This window comes from Corythoichthys intestinalis, chromosome 6 (genome assembly GCF_030265065.1).
Source record: "Corythoichthys intestinalis isolate RoL2023-P3 chromosome 6, ASM3026506v1, whole genome shotgun sequence".
In the NCBI taxonomy this organism is placed as follows: Eukaryota; Metazoa; Chordata; class Actinopteri; order Syngnathiformes; family Syngnathidae; genus Corythoichthys; species Corythoichthys intestinalis.
This window is the reverse complement of record NC_080400.1, coordinates 6,272,498-6,290,129: the sequence shown is the minus strand read 5'-3', so window position 1 is coordinate 6,290,129 and position 17,632 is coordinate 6,272,498. Positions and strand designations below refer to the sequence as shown.

At 43.8% G+C, this 17,632-nt stretch overlaps 1 protein-coding gene across 2 annotated transcripts; it reads right to left on the bottom strand.

Moving 5' to 3' along the window:
• Window positions 1–3,067: 3,067 nt before the first annotated feature.
• LOC130917641 (uncharacterized) lies at window positions 3,068–4,230 on the bottom strand. 2 transcript variants are annotated; one of them, XM_057839243.1, is made up of 2 exons: window positions 3,301–4,230; window positions 3,068–3,234 (listed from the first exon to the last, which is right to left on the bottom strand). In XM_057839243.1, the coding sequence occupies exon 1, from the start codon at window positions 4,147–4,149 to the stop codon at window positions 3,463–3,465; it is 687 nt and encodes a 228-aa protein (XP_057695226.1). In that variant the 5' UTR covers window positions 4,150–4,230; the 3' UTR covers window positions 3,068–3,234; window positions 3,301–3,462. The 2 variants fall into 2 exon arrangements, with proteins under 2 accessions (XP_057695226.1, XP_057695225.1); XM_057839242.1 differs by having other exon boundaries at window positions 3,305–4,230.
• Window positions 4,231–17,632: the final 13,402 nt, after the last annotated feature.

The following is a 17,632-nucleotide window of genomic DNA, read 5'->3' as shown; positions in this document are numbered from 1 at the left end:
TGGGTTGGGGCCATCTTATCTCACCGATGCTCTGGTTCCATACCGCCCCAACAGAACACTCCGATCTCAGAATGCAGGTCTACTGGTAGTTCCCAGAGTTTATAAAAGTACTGTCGGAGCTAGAGCCTTTAGCCACCAAGCCCGTTTTATGGAATCTGCTTCCAGCTAGCATTAAAGAAGCTGAGACAGTCTGCACATTTAAGATTAGATTAAAAACGTTCCTATTCGACAAAGCTTATGGTTTGGCTAGTTGAAGTCGGAGTAGACTCACTGTTTAGTCTAAGTTGCACTGGAAGCTATAATGCTGGGGGCAGTACAGCAGCTGAGTTCTATCTCCTTTTCTTACTCTACCTACTACTTGTCTTACTTTATTTCTATTTTCCAATGTTAATATCTAGTTGTCTAGTCTCTTCATCACTAGTCACCCGGTGTCCCCTTTCCCCCCTCCCCTCTGGGGAGGGGCTATTTTTCAGCTGCAGCCTCCTGACTGTCCGGACCCCTGGCTGGATAGACGTCCTCGCTGCTACCCCCGTCTCACCTGACTAGAGGGACCTCTTCATGCTCCTTTACTCCACTGTATTTTTACGGACTATAATTTTGCTTGCTAATTCTCATTAGCCGTTCTGGGATTCCTGTCTATCCGTCCTGGGAGTGGATCTCTCCTGACTGTGGTACTCCCCAAGGTTTCTCATTTTTCTCCCAATTGACTCTGGAGTTTTTGGAGTTTTTCCTTGCCGGCATGGAGGGTCTTAACTCATTCACTCCCAGCCATTTTCACCGGAGCAAGGCCCTTCGCTCCCGGCCATTTTACTGGATTTTGACTGATTTTGCACGGCCCACAAAAAATTCTGTTCTATTGCTATATAAACATGGAACCCACCAAAAGAAAGATTAGACTCTCTTCTTTCAGCAGAAAAAAAAAGTAAGTTCATACGTTATTTCATTCTTTAGAAATCAGCATTAGAAAATAGCTTAGTTTGAGCATTTTTCCAATTTCTGATGAAAAAAACGGAGAAAATGAGCTTTTTGTAAACGCAAAAATTTCAAACATAATTTTGACTTTAACACGGCTATTTTTTGCTTCAGTGTCATCCCAAACATCTGAATAATGTTTTCCTTTTACAAAATAACATGAACAACCAGCCAAATAGAGCTTTTCATAGCAAAGTAACAATTTATTCACACTTACCTAACTGAGAGATGACGTTTGGTGGCTGCGACAGCGGTTAAACTTTTCCCTCATTGCCGACTGTCTCGTAAAGATGGATTTTTTTTTAAGTCTTTTTTTGTGGTGACCACTGTCTCGTTCACCAGGGGAACTTATGTTCCTGGGGGGGAACTGGTTTGGCCGTGCGCGTTTCCGTGCAGGACCCTCGAGCGTGCGGTGGACATGAGCAGCAAGCTGCGGAGGGGCTCTGCTAGCTTCCCTAATAAAGTTGTACTGTTTGAATTGAGTTGTGGGCTCTTAACAAATGCGCTACTGCCCTCCAGTGGCCAGTTTTATTGCTTTAAAATGGGTTTTGAGGGTTGTTTTTTGTTTTGGCGATAGATCGAAAGCTCTAGATGCTTCTTGTACAAAAAAACGCAAAAGACGTATAAATACGTAATCGGGACACTGAAGCATTTGGAAATAGAACGTATTTATACGGTTCCGGGAGCAAATGAGTTAAGGATAGGGGATACCCAGGACTTGAACTGTATCTATTCATCTTTGTTGCTTCATTTCTAATTGTGTATCATATTGCCTCTGTAAAGTCCTTTGAGACCTCTGTTGTGATTGAGGGCTATACAAATAAAATTGAATTGAATTGAATTGAATTAAAACAGATGCCGTTAATACAGGTAACGAGTGGAGCATCCTTAGACCTGGTTAGACCTCGTTCGAAGAAGTTAGACCTCTTTGACAGCCAGAAATCTTGCTTGTTTGTAGGTGACCAAATTATTATTTTCCACTCTAATTTAGAAATAAAATTCTTTAAAAATCAAACAATGTGATTTTCTGTTTTTTATTCCACATCCTGTCTCTCATGGTTGAGGTTTACCCATGTTGACAATTGCAGGCCTCTCTAATCTTTTCAAGTAGATGAACTTTTACAATTGATGGTTGACTAAATACTTATTTGCCCCACTGTACCCTCCATTACACACCGACAACATGGCTACAAAAACACCCGGTTTTTGTGGTGGCACGAGCTTGGTTCCACATCTGCCTTCATGAACATGTTGTCCTCCCCTGTCGTGATGATGGCAGATGGATGAGATATTTCCAAATAGTCTTTTTTAAGGGATTTTGTTGAGTAATGTTACTCCAGCTCCACTGTTGTGTTGGATGGAGAAATTCTAAAACGGAAGTTGTTAGCAGACGTGCGGAAGTTCCTCAGAAACCTGGCTATTCAATACACGTGTTAGTAGAGCTGGGAATCTTTGGGCACCTAACGATTCGATTACGATTACGATTCAATGGTCCGATTCGATTCTAAAACGATTATTGATGCACCCCCCCCTTTTTTTTTTTTTTTTTTTTTTTTTTATATTTTGTACATTAGTTCCAAAATTGTTCAAAAATACTCTCAGGCTAAACCAAACTACTATTTCAGTATCAAGTTAACATATAGCAGTAAATAAAAAACTCCAGTCCCCATTCTGTATCAGCAGCTTTAAACTACATTCAATTGATTTAATGTTGTGAATCAACCGTTAAAGTTGTTAAAATTGCTCCCGTTAATCCATAATTTCCCTTTTGTCAACTTTCGACATGTGAAAGTTTTAAAACTATTTTAAAGATAGATTCAAGTCAATATTTTACCGATTTAGGAGTATTTTAGATGAAATGTTAATTAGGTTTGCTTGGAAGGTTCGCTACAACAGCCTTGCAGAGAAGTGTACTGCTTTAAGATGGCGGCCGTTTACTACGTCTGCATCTAGCTTTTTTTAGATGTGCTGCAAACGCTACCGCTACCGTAGTGCATCTAGTCTTATATAAATGATATCTATCGTAACATTATGTGGATGACGTACTTTTGTAGCAGCTTCAGGTATTGTTAGGGTGTGCGACGAGAGGGGATCCAAATGCAGACAAGCAGGGGTTGTGGCGAATAATATTTTATTGGCGAGCACAAACAATAACGTGGCGGGCGTAAATTGTTCTGCTCGGTGTAGCTGAGCCGACGCGGGGTGTGGAAGCTCGGAAGGAAGGCAGGCGTGGGATCCGATAGGGGCGCGCAAAGTCAGGACCTGGGGCGAGAAGAGAAAAGTCGTGAGCCGGGGATCAGATAAATAATTAAGTACGCGAGACACAACTGACGTGGTAAAACAGACTAGTTGATCGGGCGACGAGGTGGTGGCGTCCACTGGCTTATGAAGATGGCTGATTGTCATTGCCAGCAGCTGTGGCCGCTCCACCCGTCTGGCGTCCAACCTGCAAATCAAAAACACTCACACCTGCCCAAGGTGGGCCAGGGTTCAGGAGGGAGGGGCTGAGGCCCTAACAGGACCCCCCCGCCTACGGGCGCCACTTGGCGCCCGACGAAGACGACCGGGATGGGCACGGTGGAAATCTCGGATGAGCTCGCGGGACAACACCCACCGAGCCGGGATCCATGACCGCTCTTCAGGGCCATAGCCCTCCCAGTCGACGAGGTACTGAAGCCCACGGCCTCGGCGGCGGACATCGAGAAGCCGCTCTACCCTGTAGGCAGGACCCCCATCGACAGATAGCGGCGGCGGAGGCGGCGGAACAGGGGGTGCCAAAGGACTCGTGGAAACAGGCTTGACTTGGGAGACGTGGAAGGTAGGGTGGACTCTGAAATGGGCTGGGAGCTTGAGGCGCACGGCGGTAGGATTCACCACCTTGGTGATTTCAAAGGGACCAACAAACCGGGGGGAGAGCTTAACTGACTCAGTCTTGAGCGGTAGGGTCTTTGAGGAGAGCCACACCTTTTGGCCAACAGTGTAGACGGGCGCAGGCCTACGGCGGCGGTCAGCCTGAGTACGGGATTTCTCGGACGCGCGGAGGAGTGCGGAGCGCGCCTTCTCCCAGACCCTGGAGCAACGACTGATGTGGGCTTGGACCGACGGGACGGCAATGTCACGTTCCTGTGAAGGGAACAACGGGGGCTGGTAACCCAGGGAGCACAGGTAGGGAGACATACCTGATGAGGCATTTGGCAGGGAGTTGTGCGCATATTCGATCCAAGGCAGGTGATCGCTCCAGGTGTTTGGGTGAGCTTGGGTGGCACAACGGAGGGCTGCTTCGAGCTGTTGGTTTGTTCGCTCGCACTGGCCATTGGTCTGCCGGTGGTAACCGGAGGAGAGGCTTACGCCAACGCCCAGGGCAGCACAGAAGGCCTTCCAGACCTGTGAGGTGAACTGGGGTCCCCTGTCAGAGACAATATCTACCGGGATGCCATGTAAACGGAATACATGTGTGGTGAGCAGGGTTGTGGTCTCTGTGGCTGTTGGTAGCTTGCGTAGGGGAATGAAATGGGCGGCTTTGGAGAACCTATCCACAATTGTGAGTATAACAGTGTTTCCCTTGGAAGGAGGCAGACCGGTGACGAAGTCCAGGGCTATGTGGGACCAAGGACGGCTTGGGACGGGTAACGGGCGGAGGAGTCCAGAGCTGGGCTTGGTGGTGGTTTTGCTGCGAGCACATATCGTACATGCCAGGACGTAGGATCTGGTGTCCTCTGGCATTGTCGGCCACCAGAACCGCTGGCGTAGCACAGCCAGCGTCCTCCGTATGCCAGGGTGGCAGAACAAGCGGGAAGAGTGAGCCCACTCCAGCACCTGGGAACGGAGTGACTCCGGGACAAAAAGGTCAGTTTGAGGACCCTCTCGTGGGTCTGGATACTCACGGTGGGCTTCCTTCACTTTGCTTTCTATTTCCCATTCAATGGAGGCAAGGAAGCAGGTCGGCGGAAGGATCGGCGTAGGTTCCCCCAGGGGTTCGGTGACTTGAAACTGGCGTGACAGTGCGTCGGGCTTGATGTTCTTTGAACCTGGGATGTAAGACATGGTGAAATTAAATCGGCAGAAAAACATGGCCCACCTGGCTTGTCGGGGGTTCAGTCTTCGGGCAGACTTGAGGTATTCCAAGTTCTTGTGGTCCGTTAGCACAGTGACGGGCTGTAGTGCTCCCTCGAGGTGGTGGCGCCATTCCTCCAAGGCCAGCTTAACTGCCAGGAGTTCCCGATCCCCTATGCTGTAATTGCGTTCAGAGGGGGACAATCTGCGGGAGAAAAAGGCACATGGGTGTACCTTGCCATCAGCTGGCTGACGCTGGGATAGCACTGCACCCACTCCTATCTCAGATGCATCGACCTCCACGATGAACTGAAGAGACGGGTCGGGATGGACGAGCACTGGAGCAGTGGTAAAACGCCTCTTGAGGTCGTTGAAGGCGGAGTCGGCGGAGTCCGACCAGCGAAATGGTATGGCAGTGGAGGTGAGGGCAGTAAGGGGGGCTACGATCCGGCTGTAGTTTCGGATAAACCTCCGGTAGAAGTTTGCAAAACCAAGAAAACGCTGGAGCTGTTTTCTATCGGTGGGGCGAGGCCACTCCAGTACTGCTGTTAACTTGGCTGGGTCCATCCGCAGGTTCCCTTTGCCCACAATGTAGCCCAGAAATGCCGTTTCTGGGACATGGAACTGACATTTTTCAGCCTTCACAAACAGCCTGTTCTCGAGTAATCGTTGTAGGACCTGACGGACGTGGTTTTCATGCTCTGTGGGGGTACTTGAGAACACCAGTATGTCGTCCAGGTACACGACCACAAACCGATTAATCATGTCCCCAAGGACATCGTTGACCAGGTTCTGAAATACCGCTGGGGCGTTTGTGAGCCCAAACGGCATGACCAAGTATTCGTAATGTCCCAGTGCTGTATTGAAGGCGGTCTTCCATTCGTCTCCCTCTCGGACACGGACCAGGTGATATGCACTACGCAGGTCTAGCTTAGTGAAAATGGTGGCACTATGGAGGGGGGTGAACGCGGAGTCAATGAGCGGAAGAGGATATTTATTCTTGATGGTGATAGTGTTAAGTGCTCTATAGTCAATACAGGGTCTCAGGCCACCGTCCTTTTTGCCCACAAAGAAGAACCCTGCGCCGACTGGGGAAGAGGATGGACGGATTGTGCCGTTGGCTAGGGACTCCGTGATGTATTTCTCCATGGCCTCCCTCTCTGGTGGCGAGATGTGGAACAACCGCCCCTTGGGAAGCGCAGCACCAGGAAGGAGGTCTATGGCACAGTCGTAAGGGCGGTGTGGAGGAAGCGACATGGCGTGGTCCTTGCTAAAGACTTGTCCGAGGTCATGATAGCACTCGGGGACTTTGGACAGGTCTGGCTGCACCAGGTCCTGGACCGGACTTGCAGGCACCAAAGCAGATTTCAGGCAACTGGTGTGGCAGAATTGGCTCCAGGTAGTCAACTTGGGGTGGGTCCAATCAATGGAGGGATTGTGTGTTCTGAGCCATGGCAACCCAAGGACCAAGGGTGTGCGAGGACATACAAAGACAAGGAAGGAGGTGACCTCTTGGTGGTTGCCAGATAGGAGGAGGTTGATGGGTTCTGTTTGTTGGTTGACATGAAAAAGAAGTTTGCCATCCAGTGCAGTAGTTTTTAAAGGCACTGGGAGTGGGCGTGTCACCAGGCCGAGTTGAGTTACCAGTTCATGGTCAATAAAATTCTCGTCGGACCCACAATCCACAAGGGCAGTGACTGTGCGCGACTGGCCCTTCCAGGAGAGCGTCGCAGTGAGCTGCAGCCGGCGTGAAGAACTGTGTGACATGTGACTCACCATTATTCCCCCTTCTATTGGCGAGTTAGGACGCACAGGACAGTTGTGTCGAAAATGCCCACTTTTCGCGCAATATATACATAGGCGTTCTGCATACCGACGTGAGCGCTCCTCCTGAGTCAGCCTGGTGCGCCTAAACTGCACCGACTCGGCACGAGCAGCAGGTGGCGATGTCGCGGCATGGGCTGGAGGCGGGGCCGGCCGAAAGACCGGGGAAAGAGGAAGTGGTGCGGCAGGCTGTTTGCGACGCTGTCGTTGGCGTTCACGAAGTCGATTGTCCAGACAAATCGCCCTGTGTATGAGGTCATCCAGCGAATTTGGCGGCTCTTGGGTGGCCATTAGGTCCTTGAGGGACTCGTTCAAGGCACTGGCAAACACGGCCTGTAGTGCTTCGTCGTTGAAGCGGCTCTCTGTGGCTAACGTCCGGAACTCAACTGAGAACTCGGCGACGCTGCGTCTTCCCTGTCGAATGGACATGAGACGACTGGCAGCCTCCCTGCCGCGGACGGGGTGGTCGAAAATCTTGCGCATCTCTTCGGTAAAGCGGAAGTACGAGGCACACACCGCGGAACCCTGCTCCCATACTGAGGATGCCCAATTCAGCGCCACACCCCGAAGGGAGCCGATGAGGTAGGCGATTTTTGCTTTTTCCCCCTGATACATGGACGGCTGCTGTTCAAAAACCAGGCTGCATTGGACCAAAAAGGCCCGACATGCACCAAGGTTTCCGTCGTAAGGAGCGGGTGCGGGGACGTGAGGTTCACGGCTCGTAGAAGGTGACGCCGCGTTAGATGCGGGCATGTGGCTCGGAGGTGCGGCGGTGTGACGTGGGGCTAATCGTGCCTGAAGAATGGGTGTGAGTTCTGCTTGTATGGCCTGGAGTGATTGGGAAATGTCTGTTACCTTATTGAAGAGTAATTCTATGGCTTGGTGGTGGTCTCGGAGTGACGTGGGCGAGCCAGTGGGGTTGTCTGCGGGATCCATCGTGGCCCGATCAATCTGTTAGGGTGTGCGACGAGAGGGGATCCAAATGCAGACAAGCAGGGGTTGTGGCGAATAATATTTTATTGGCGAGCACAAACAATAACGTGGCGGGCGTAAATTGTTCTGCTCGGTGTAGCTGAGCCGACGCGGGGTGTGGAAGCCCGGAAGGAAGGCAGGCGTGGGATCCGATAGGGGCGCGCAAAGTCAGGACCTGGGGCGAGAAGAGAAAAGTCGTGAGCCGGGGATCAGATAAATAATTAAGTACGCGAGACACAACTGACGTGGTAAAACAGACTAGTTGATCGGGCGACGAGGTGGTGGCGTCCACTGGCTTATGAAGATGGCTGATTGTCATTGCCAGCAGCTGTGGCCGCTCCACCCGTCTGGCGTCCAACCTGCAAATCAAAAACACTCACACCTGCCCAAGGTGGGCCAGGGTTCAGGAGGGAGGGGCTGAGGCCCTAACAGGTATGTTGTTGTGTTTTTTTATCTTGTGGCATGAGTTGAGCTAGAGCCGTGAGTTGAGCATTGGCATTACCCGAGGGGCTGGGTAATGAGAAGCATGATGTTTAGCTACTCTCGCTCCGTTGCTCATTGACCGCGCGGCGCGCTGAGTGTGTTGTACTTCCGCTTTACTTGGCATATTTCAATAATCGGAATTTGGATGTTTGTGAATCGTTCTCGAATCTTCCACGGCCGAATCGCGAATAATCTAAGAATCGGAAATTTTGCACACCTCTAATTTTGAGGTTTTTGGTTCCCTCCTAGTGTGTTCCTGTGATTACCCATTGATTTCACCTGTTGAGCCTGCTCCTAGTGTATCCTCCAAACTGCATCCTCCTGTGTAACCCGGCTGTTCCTCGTTGTCTCGTTACCACTTGTCTACGTGTGTGTATATAAGCTCTCAGTTTCTTTTCACTCCTTGTTGCGTCATTGTCTACGTCAATTTCAAGTCCTGTCCAAGCCCTCGTGTACCAGTCCCTCCGATTAAGTAAGTTTTGTTTGAACATTGCCTTTTTGATCCCCAGTCCTTTTGGTTGTATTTTGTGTTTTTGTTAGTAATTATTAAAACGTTTTTTTTTTTTTTTTTAGTTCACCCCCACCTGCCTTGCTGCTTTTTGTTTCCTTGCGTTTGGGTCCACACCACCTGCCTGCCCGAATTCCTGACAACACGACTTTATATTGGTAATATAATCTACAGAAATTCAATTTTTGATGGTGGCGTTCTTCGGATTTTTTTTTCATGAAAAAACTGTAGTGGCTCAAAAAGTTTGGAAAAACACTGGCCTAGCCCATTCTTCCCAAATGTATCACATTTGATACACTAAGGCTACGTTCATACTACAGGTCTTATTGCACGAATCCGATTTTTTGCCATATCTGTTTTTTGGGCGTGCCCGTTCAGACTGCCTTTGTCCATTGAGACCATTCAAGTATTACGCATGCGCACTAATTCGCAGTCCAACAAGCGCCGAGCAAGATGACCCGCATGCGCAGAAGCATCAAAACAAATGACCACACATGCTGGCTGTCATCCGTCATTCCAGGGATATCATATTTTGCTTTTTAAAAAGAGGACACAAATAACAGACATAATTAATCCCAGTTTAGGCTAATATTCAAAGTATATGGATCAATAGCATGCACGCACTGTCCGTGCATGTCACACACACATACGCGCAGCATCCCAATCGATCGGGTCCGACCACGTCATTTTCAAAGTATCGGAATCGGCAAAAAAATATCAGCCATGCCTTTTTTTAATGTATATATTTTATTTTTATTGAATCGTTTTCTAATTGTATTTAACGTTACAGACATAATATGTTACACTCATCCAGAGTCTTTAGTTTAGGCTTAAGGTAGGGTTATCAAATTTATCCCGATAACGGCGGTAATTTATTTTTTTTAAATGTATGACGTTAAACATTTAGCACAATTAATGCATGCGTTGCACGACCCACTAACGCATTGTCGCGCTCAATCTGTAATGGTGCCGTTTTGCCCATTTAGAGAGATAAAAGGCAGCGTAATATGAGTAGAGTGAATTTTGGCAGCCTTTGGAGCCTTTTTTTAATAGGCTAAAGCCTTACAATCCCTCACCCTACTACTACAAAATCATGGTAAGCAATGTGGGGAAGCAAGGTAGCAATTGATCTTTTTCTTAACACCTTAAGTTATTTCCCAACGCAGAGAAGATATATGAATTGGTAGCACGACGCACAGTCATGGTTCCACTTCCCATCATGCATTTGGGTTGAATGGCTGCAGTATCATTTACTGAAAGCTCAACAAATACACTAGATGGCAATATTTAGTCACAATATACAAAGTCACAAGTCTTTCTATCTGTGGATCCCTCTCACAGAAAGAATGTTAATAATGTAAATGCCATCTTGAGGATTTATTGTCATAATAAACAAATACAGTACTTATGTACTGTACGTTGAATGTATATATTCGTCCGAGTTTTATTCATTTTTTTCTTAATGCATTGCCAAAATGTATATGATTGGGAAAAATTATCGGAAATGATTGGAATTGAATCAGGAACAAAAAAAAAGCAATCAGATCGGGAAATATTGGGATGGGCAGATACTCAAACTAAAACGATCGGGATCGGATCGGGAGCAAAAAAAAACATGATCGGAACAACCCTAGACGTAATTGCGCATGAATTCCGATTTGAGAGACTGGACAGTAAAGACCGCCGCGACAGTCTGGAAAAATGTGGCCCAGATCGGATTTGAACCACATACCAAAGTGACCCAGATCGGATTTGAAATGGTCCAGTTCTATGCGACTTGTCACGTTCAGACCATCAAGTTAATGCCTCCCTCGAGTCGGAAAAACAGGAGTATGAAGTAGTATGAACGTAGCCTTAGAATTTCATGATTTTGAGACTAATTCAGAATTCTGAAATATCTTTCCTCAAAAAAAATAATGCATGCAAGTCAACTCATGCATCTGCAGGTTCCATGAGGAAAAAAAAACAGTATTTAGCAAGGGTTATAGATATTAGAGCGTTTATTACACACATTTTTTTTTTCATTTTTACAAATTTGGAAAAAAAAGGTTTCATTAAGACTAGGGTTGTTCCGATCATGTTTTTTTGCTCCCGATCCGATCCCGATCGTTTTACTTTGAGTATCTGTCAATCCCGATATTTCCCGATCCGATTGCTTTTTTTTTTTTTTGTTCCCGATTCAATTCCAATCATTCCCGATAATTTTTCCCGATCATATACATTTTGGCAATGCATTAAGAAAAAAATGAATAAAACTCGGACGAATATATACATTCAACATACAGTACATAAGTACTGTATTTGTTTATTATGACAATAAATCCTCAAGATGGCATTTACATTACTAACATTCTTTCTGTGAGAGGGATCTACGGATAGAAAGACTTGTAATTTTTAAGGATAAATGTGACTTTGTATATTGTGACTAAATATTGCAATCTAGTGTATTTGTTGAGCTTTCAGTAAATGATACTGTAGCCATTTAACTTCTGCCCAAATGCATGATGGGAAGTGCAACCATGACTGTGCGTCGTGGTACCAATTGATATATCTTCTCTGCGTTGAGAAATAACATAGGGTGTTAAGAGAAAGATCAACTACTACCGTTCTCCCCCACATTGCTTCCCACGATTATTCTAATCGTAGGGAGAGGGATTGTAAGGCTTTAGCCATTTAAAAAAGAAGGCTCCAAAGGCTGCCAAAATTCACTTTACTCATTTTACGCTGCCTTTTAGCTCCATATACTGAGTGGGTAAAATGGCGCCATTATAGATTGAACGCGACAATGCGTGAGTGGGTCGTGCAGCGCATGCGTTAATTGCGTTAAATATTGTAACATGATAAATGTAAAAAATATTAATTCTCGCCATTAAAGGTATACATTTGATAACCCTACCTTAAGCTTAAACTAAAGACTCTGGAAGAGTGTAACACATTATGTCTGTAATGCTGAATAAAATTAGAAAACTATTTAATTAAAAAATTTATATATATTAAAAAAAGGCATGTCCGATATTTTTTTGCCGATTCCAATACTTTGAAAATGACGTTATCGGACCCAACATCTTTAATTAAGACCTTATTTTTCAAATTTTGTGATTCTCTGACAATTGCTTCATATTGCAGGCACTAAAGGTCTAGATGGCCCAAAATGTGCAGTTCAGAGACTAAAGTTACGTTGTTGTTTTTTTATTTATACAAATACACTGTGTATATTGTACGATTAATTATGCACGTAAAATTTTTCATTCATTTGTCGCTGCCAGCCTCTCCCAGTCAAAATGGATCAGACGTCTAGCACTCAATGGAAGGCAGTGGGTTAAATGATTGCTCTATAAAAGAAAAATATTTGCCTTATGAGCAATCAAAATGTGTGCAGCATTTCCGAACGACCGCTTTAAACAGTAATGACGATTGACCACGGACGACGGTCCTCTCTAATTACCTGGTACGAGAACCCGGCCCGCCCGTGACATTTTGCAAGGGCTTTCTCCACCGAGTCACCGGGTGGGCCGAGAAGATGCCATTAAGTGATAAGCTTCATTTATTGCGGACCCCTCATCAGCACATTTTTTCCCTCTGCCTTAAAGCGTAGACAGAACACGCTGATTAACATCAGGAAGCCATATCAGGACGGACATAATAACCGCGTTCTCAAGGTGAACCCTTTCAGGCCGCAATCTTTACTCAACGCAGACGATCGACATTTTGTTTTGCTTTTTTGGAGAGGATTATCTCTCAGGCTCCGTGTCTCGAGTGGCGCCCCCACAAAAGGGAACGGACTCGTTTTGTATTCGAACAATGTCGCCGCGGATTGCTGCGATTGAATTAAGTCAAAGCATGTCCTTCATAGTTTGGACCGTGATGTAATGTCGCTGTCGAGGTTTATTAATTGATATAAAAGACGCTTTAAAATTAAGCCCAAGCCCGTACGTTAATTGAAATAACCTTTTTTTCTGCATTTACCCTTGGGAACGAATGAGTTTGTTGTGAAGCCCCAAGCTTCCTTCAGCGGGTTCTGCTCCATTCCGACGCAAATAAGTTGATTATGTCAGCGAAAGGAGCCCCGGTAGTTGTTTAGCGCTTGTAACTCTTACAACAGCTAATTAGCCGGGTGGGTTGCCTTTGATTTATAGTCCCTCCTATCAGCATTTAATCAGCCGGGAGCGACGATCCATGCGCGGCCCCAAAACCCCTTCAATTACAAAACGTCTGATCGTGACAGAAATGCCAAAGACTGAAGATAGTCACATTTTCTGCATAGATAATTCAGATAATTGAGTCGTAATTACAGCCAGAGTGCCGTTCGGCGATTAGCCAGATAACACAAAAAGTCCGTCACTTACTGAAAAGTACACAAACAGATGCGTGAAGACCCTCGAATACCCCGTTTCAAAGTAGCGGAGTAAGAGTAGCATTTTTTCTTCACAAATCTACTTAGGTAAAAGTAAAAATATGGCTTCGTAAAACTACTCTTAGGAGTACATTTTTCTCAAAAAGTTACTCAGGTAAATGTAACGGAGTACATGTAACACGTTACTACCCACCTCTGCCAGTAGGTAGATGAGGATACAGTGTAAAGTGCTTTGAGGGACTTAAAAAGGTGGAAAGGCGCGATACAACACCATTTACCAATTGAAAGCCAAGAAGTATAGGCGGACCTAAATTACATATATATGGCGGAAAACGCTCAGGTGACTTGAAGTTCCGCTCTGAGACACCCAATTTGGCCAACTTTCAAAATTGTCCGATATGCATGTGTGATACATCATTGGAAAGCTTAAAATCTCAATTTTCTGGGGGAAGAAACATTTTGAGCAGGAGGGCTTTTTTTTTTTTTTTAATGCTTTTTTAAACAGCAAAACCCTATCTGGAGGTGAGAGCACGTGAGAACAGAATTACAGACGCCATGACTTTAACGAGTTATTATCGCGTACCTACTTTGTTTCGATCCAAAAACTCAATGTAGCATGTATCACTGAGTGTCAAGACACAGCTGTGAATGGCCACAGCTGGATTTTTTGGGGACTTTATGGGTGAAACATGGTCATATAACAAGGGTCGTGATGCAGAAATCGCAGACATCAAGGAGTGGTCGAGATTTTCTTTGTCATATACTTACTTTTTTAAATGTTTTTTTTTCAACTTTTTTTTTTGTTTTTTTTTTGATCAATTATTTATCATCTAACATATTGGAGAAAATGCGACATTAACAAAAAAATATACAATTAAGCGATAGTTATGAGGTAGATATCCGTGACTTTTTTACAGACGCCATTTTTTTTTAATCGTGACATAAGTTGATTAAAAGTTATATGTGAGTGAATAATTTTTTAAAGTCTTTTTTTTTTTTTTTTTTTACGAAATATGAGACATCAATGAATGATTCTAAGCTAAAAATGACATACATTTTAAATAATAAATTTAATTAATTACCTTTATTTTATGGCTGGGTTGAAACAAAAGCGGTTGCGCGACGTCTGTAAACGGGGGTTTTCAGGGTAAAACGGACGAATTAAAAATAGTTCGGGGGCTTAATGTGCCATGAATCTGCTATGGCAGCATAGAGATGTATTGTTCTATCAAACACAACAGTTGTTTTAGCTTAAAATACAGCAGTTTCTTTTAAAGAGGAGTGCAAGAGCAGAAACTGCTTTTTCAGTCATGTCTCAGTTTTCCGCCATGTATATATAAATATATATATATATATACTGTATATATTAGTGCTGTCAAAATTATCGCGTTAACGGGCGATAATTTTTTTTTTTAATTAATCAAGTTAAAATTTTTGACGCAATTAACGCACATGCCCCACTCAAAACTGATTGAAATGACAGCACAGTGTAATGTCCGCTTGTTTTTTGGCATTTTGTCGTCCTCTGCTGGCGCTTGGGTCCAGCTGATTTTATGGGTTTCAGCACCATTAGTGAGCATGGTGTAATTATTGACATCAACAATGGCGAGCGAGTAGTTTATTTTTTGATTGAAAATTTTACAAATTTTAATAAAACGAAAACATTAAGAGGGGTTTTAATATACAATTTCTATAACTTGTACTAACCTTATCTTTTAAGAACTACAAGTCTTTCTATCCATGGATCGCTTTAAGAGAATGTTAATGCCATCTTGTTGATTTATTGTCATAATAAACAAATACAATACTTATGTACCGTATGTTGAATTTATATTGCGATTAATTGTGATTAATCAATTTTTAAGCTGTAATTAACTCGATTAAAATTTTTAATCGTTTGACAGCCCTAATAAATAAATAAATAAATAAATAAATAAATAAATATATATATATATATATATATATATATATATATATATATATATATATATATATATATATATATATATATATATACATACATATTAGGGCTGTAAAAATTATCGCGTTAACGGGCGGTAATTAATTTTTTTAATTAACCACGTTAAAATATTTGACGCAATTAACGCACATGGCCCGCTCAGATTAAAATGACAGAAGTGTAATGTCCGCTTGTTACTTGTTTTTTGTTATTTGGGGCCCTCTGCTGGCGCTTGGGTCCAAATGATTTTATGGGTTTGGGGAGTGAGCATGGTGTAATGACATCAACAATGGCGAGCTACTAGTTTATTTTTTGATTGAAAATTTTACAAATTTTAATAAAACGAAACCATTAAGAGGGGTTTTAATATAAAATGTCTATAATTTGTACTAACATTTATCCTTTAAGAACTACAAGTCTTTCTATTCATGGATTGCTTTAAGAGAATGTTAATAATGTTAATGACATCTTGTTGATTTATGGTTATAATAAACAAATACAGTACTTATGTACCGTATGTTGAATGTATATATCCGTCTTGTGTCTTATCTTTTCATTCCAACAATAATTTACAGAAAAATATGGCATTTTTTATAGATGGTTTGAATTGCGATTAATTACGATTAATTAATTTTTAAGCTGTAATTAACTTGATTAAAAATTTTAATCGTTTGACAGCCCTAATATTTTTTTTTTTTTTTGGGGGGGGGGGTTGTGTTTAGTATATTTATTCAGATTTAACATTGGAAAGATATACAGGTATATACAGTGGGGAGAACAAGTATTTGATACACCACCAATGGGAAAACCCATTGGCGGTGTATCAAATAGTTGTTCTCCCCACTGTGTATGTGTATATATATATATACACAGTGTATCACAAAAGTGAGTACACCCCTCGCATTTCTGCAGATATTTAGGTATATCTTTTCATTTTCAAAATGACACTTTGACACAATTAAAAGTAGTCTGTGTGCAGCTTATACAATAAAATTAATTTATTTTCCCCTCAAAATATAGCCATTAAAATCTACACCCCTGGCAACAAAAGTGAGTACACCCCTTAGAAACTACGTACACCTCTAAATGTCCAAATTGAGTGCTGCTTGTCATTTTCCCTCCAAAATGTCATGTGACTCGTTACAGAAGTGCTGCCAGCATTGCTGCAGATATTGAAGAGGTGGGGGGTCAGCCTGTTAGTGCTCAGACCATATGCCGCACTCTACATCAAATTGGTGTGCATGGCTGTCACCCCAGGAGGAAGCTTCTTCTGAAGACAGTACACAAGAAAGCCCGCAAACAGTTTGCTGAAGAGATGTCAACAAAGCACATGGACTACTGGAACCATGTCCTATGGTCTGATGAGACGGGCGGGCTTTAGTGTTTAACAAGCTCAACGAGCTCATACATTCGGCGCCTTTCAAGGAAGGCGCTCCCAAGCTTCTCTGGCAAGATCATAGCTTCAGAGCTGTCACTCATCGTTAGGGATGGGAATTAATAGGATTTTTACGATTCCAATATCGATCTTGCGTAATGATTCGATTCTTTATCAATTCTAATTTGGGGAAAAAGCAGAACAAACATTTAGATTGGCATCTAGTTTGTTTAATCAGAAGTCATAACCTTACACACTCACAACGAGGTCAAAAGAGGCCCAAAGCCTCGATGTGGCAATGTGTCTCTACTAAGAAGAACCAAAAATGCTGGCTTTTGCACGTAGCATTAAAAGCTACTTGTATATAACTGATGTAAACATCTTGGCCAGTGTAAGTCGAGAGGCTGCTGCTACATAAACATTACTGGTGCCGTTTTTTAAAATAGACAACCTAGCCCCTCGCTGTGAGGCGCTGCTGTCGTATGGAACATTTACTGGATCCGTGCGTTTACGAATGGTCATCATTACGCGGACGCCACTGCTTCAGCTACACGCACAACAAACAGAGTGGGAGGAGAAAACAAGAGGGACATCAGTTCAATCAGGCAAAGAGACGACATGCGAAACCTAAGAGACTTTGTTGAGAAAAATCAATGGGTGGAAAAAAAACAAGTCCAGACTCGACTAAACGTTATGAGCAAAGATCAAAGTTCATCGACTTGTTTCTATTAACAGTAACACAATGTATCATTTAAAGCAGTGGTCTCAAACCGGTCCTCAAAGGGCCGCAGGGGGTACTGGATTTCATTCCAACCAAACGAGACAAATACCTTTTCACCAATCTGGTTTCTTACAAGTGTAATCAGTTGATTGCAATCAGGTGCTGCTTATGTTAGTAGAAACCTCATTGGTTGAACTGTTTGTGCTGGATCTGTTGGAACAAAAACCAGGACCCACTGCGGCCCTTTGTGGAGTCGGTTTGAGACCGCTGATTTAAAGAGTATGAAAACTCCTGGGGAAATGCTAATATTCCATCATTTATTCATAAACGCATGCCTTTTGGATTCATATCATGCCACTTCGTGTAATTACACACATCGCAACACCAAGAAAATGATAGAATTTTGGATC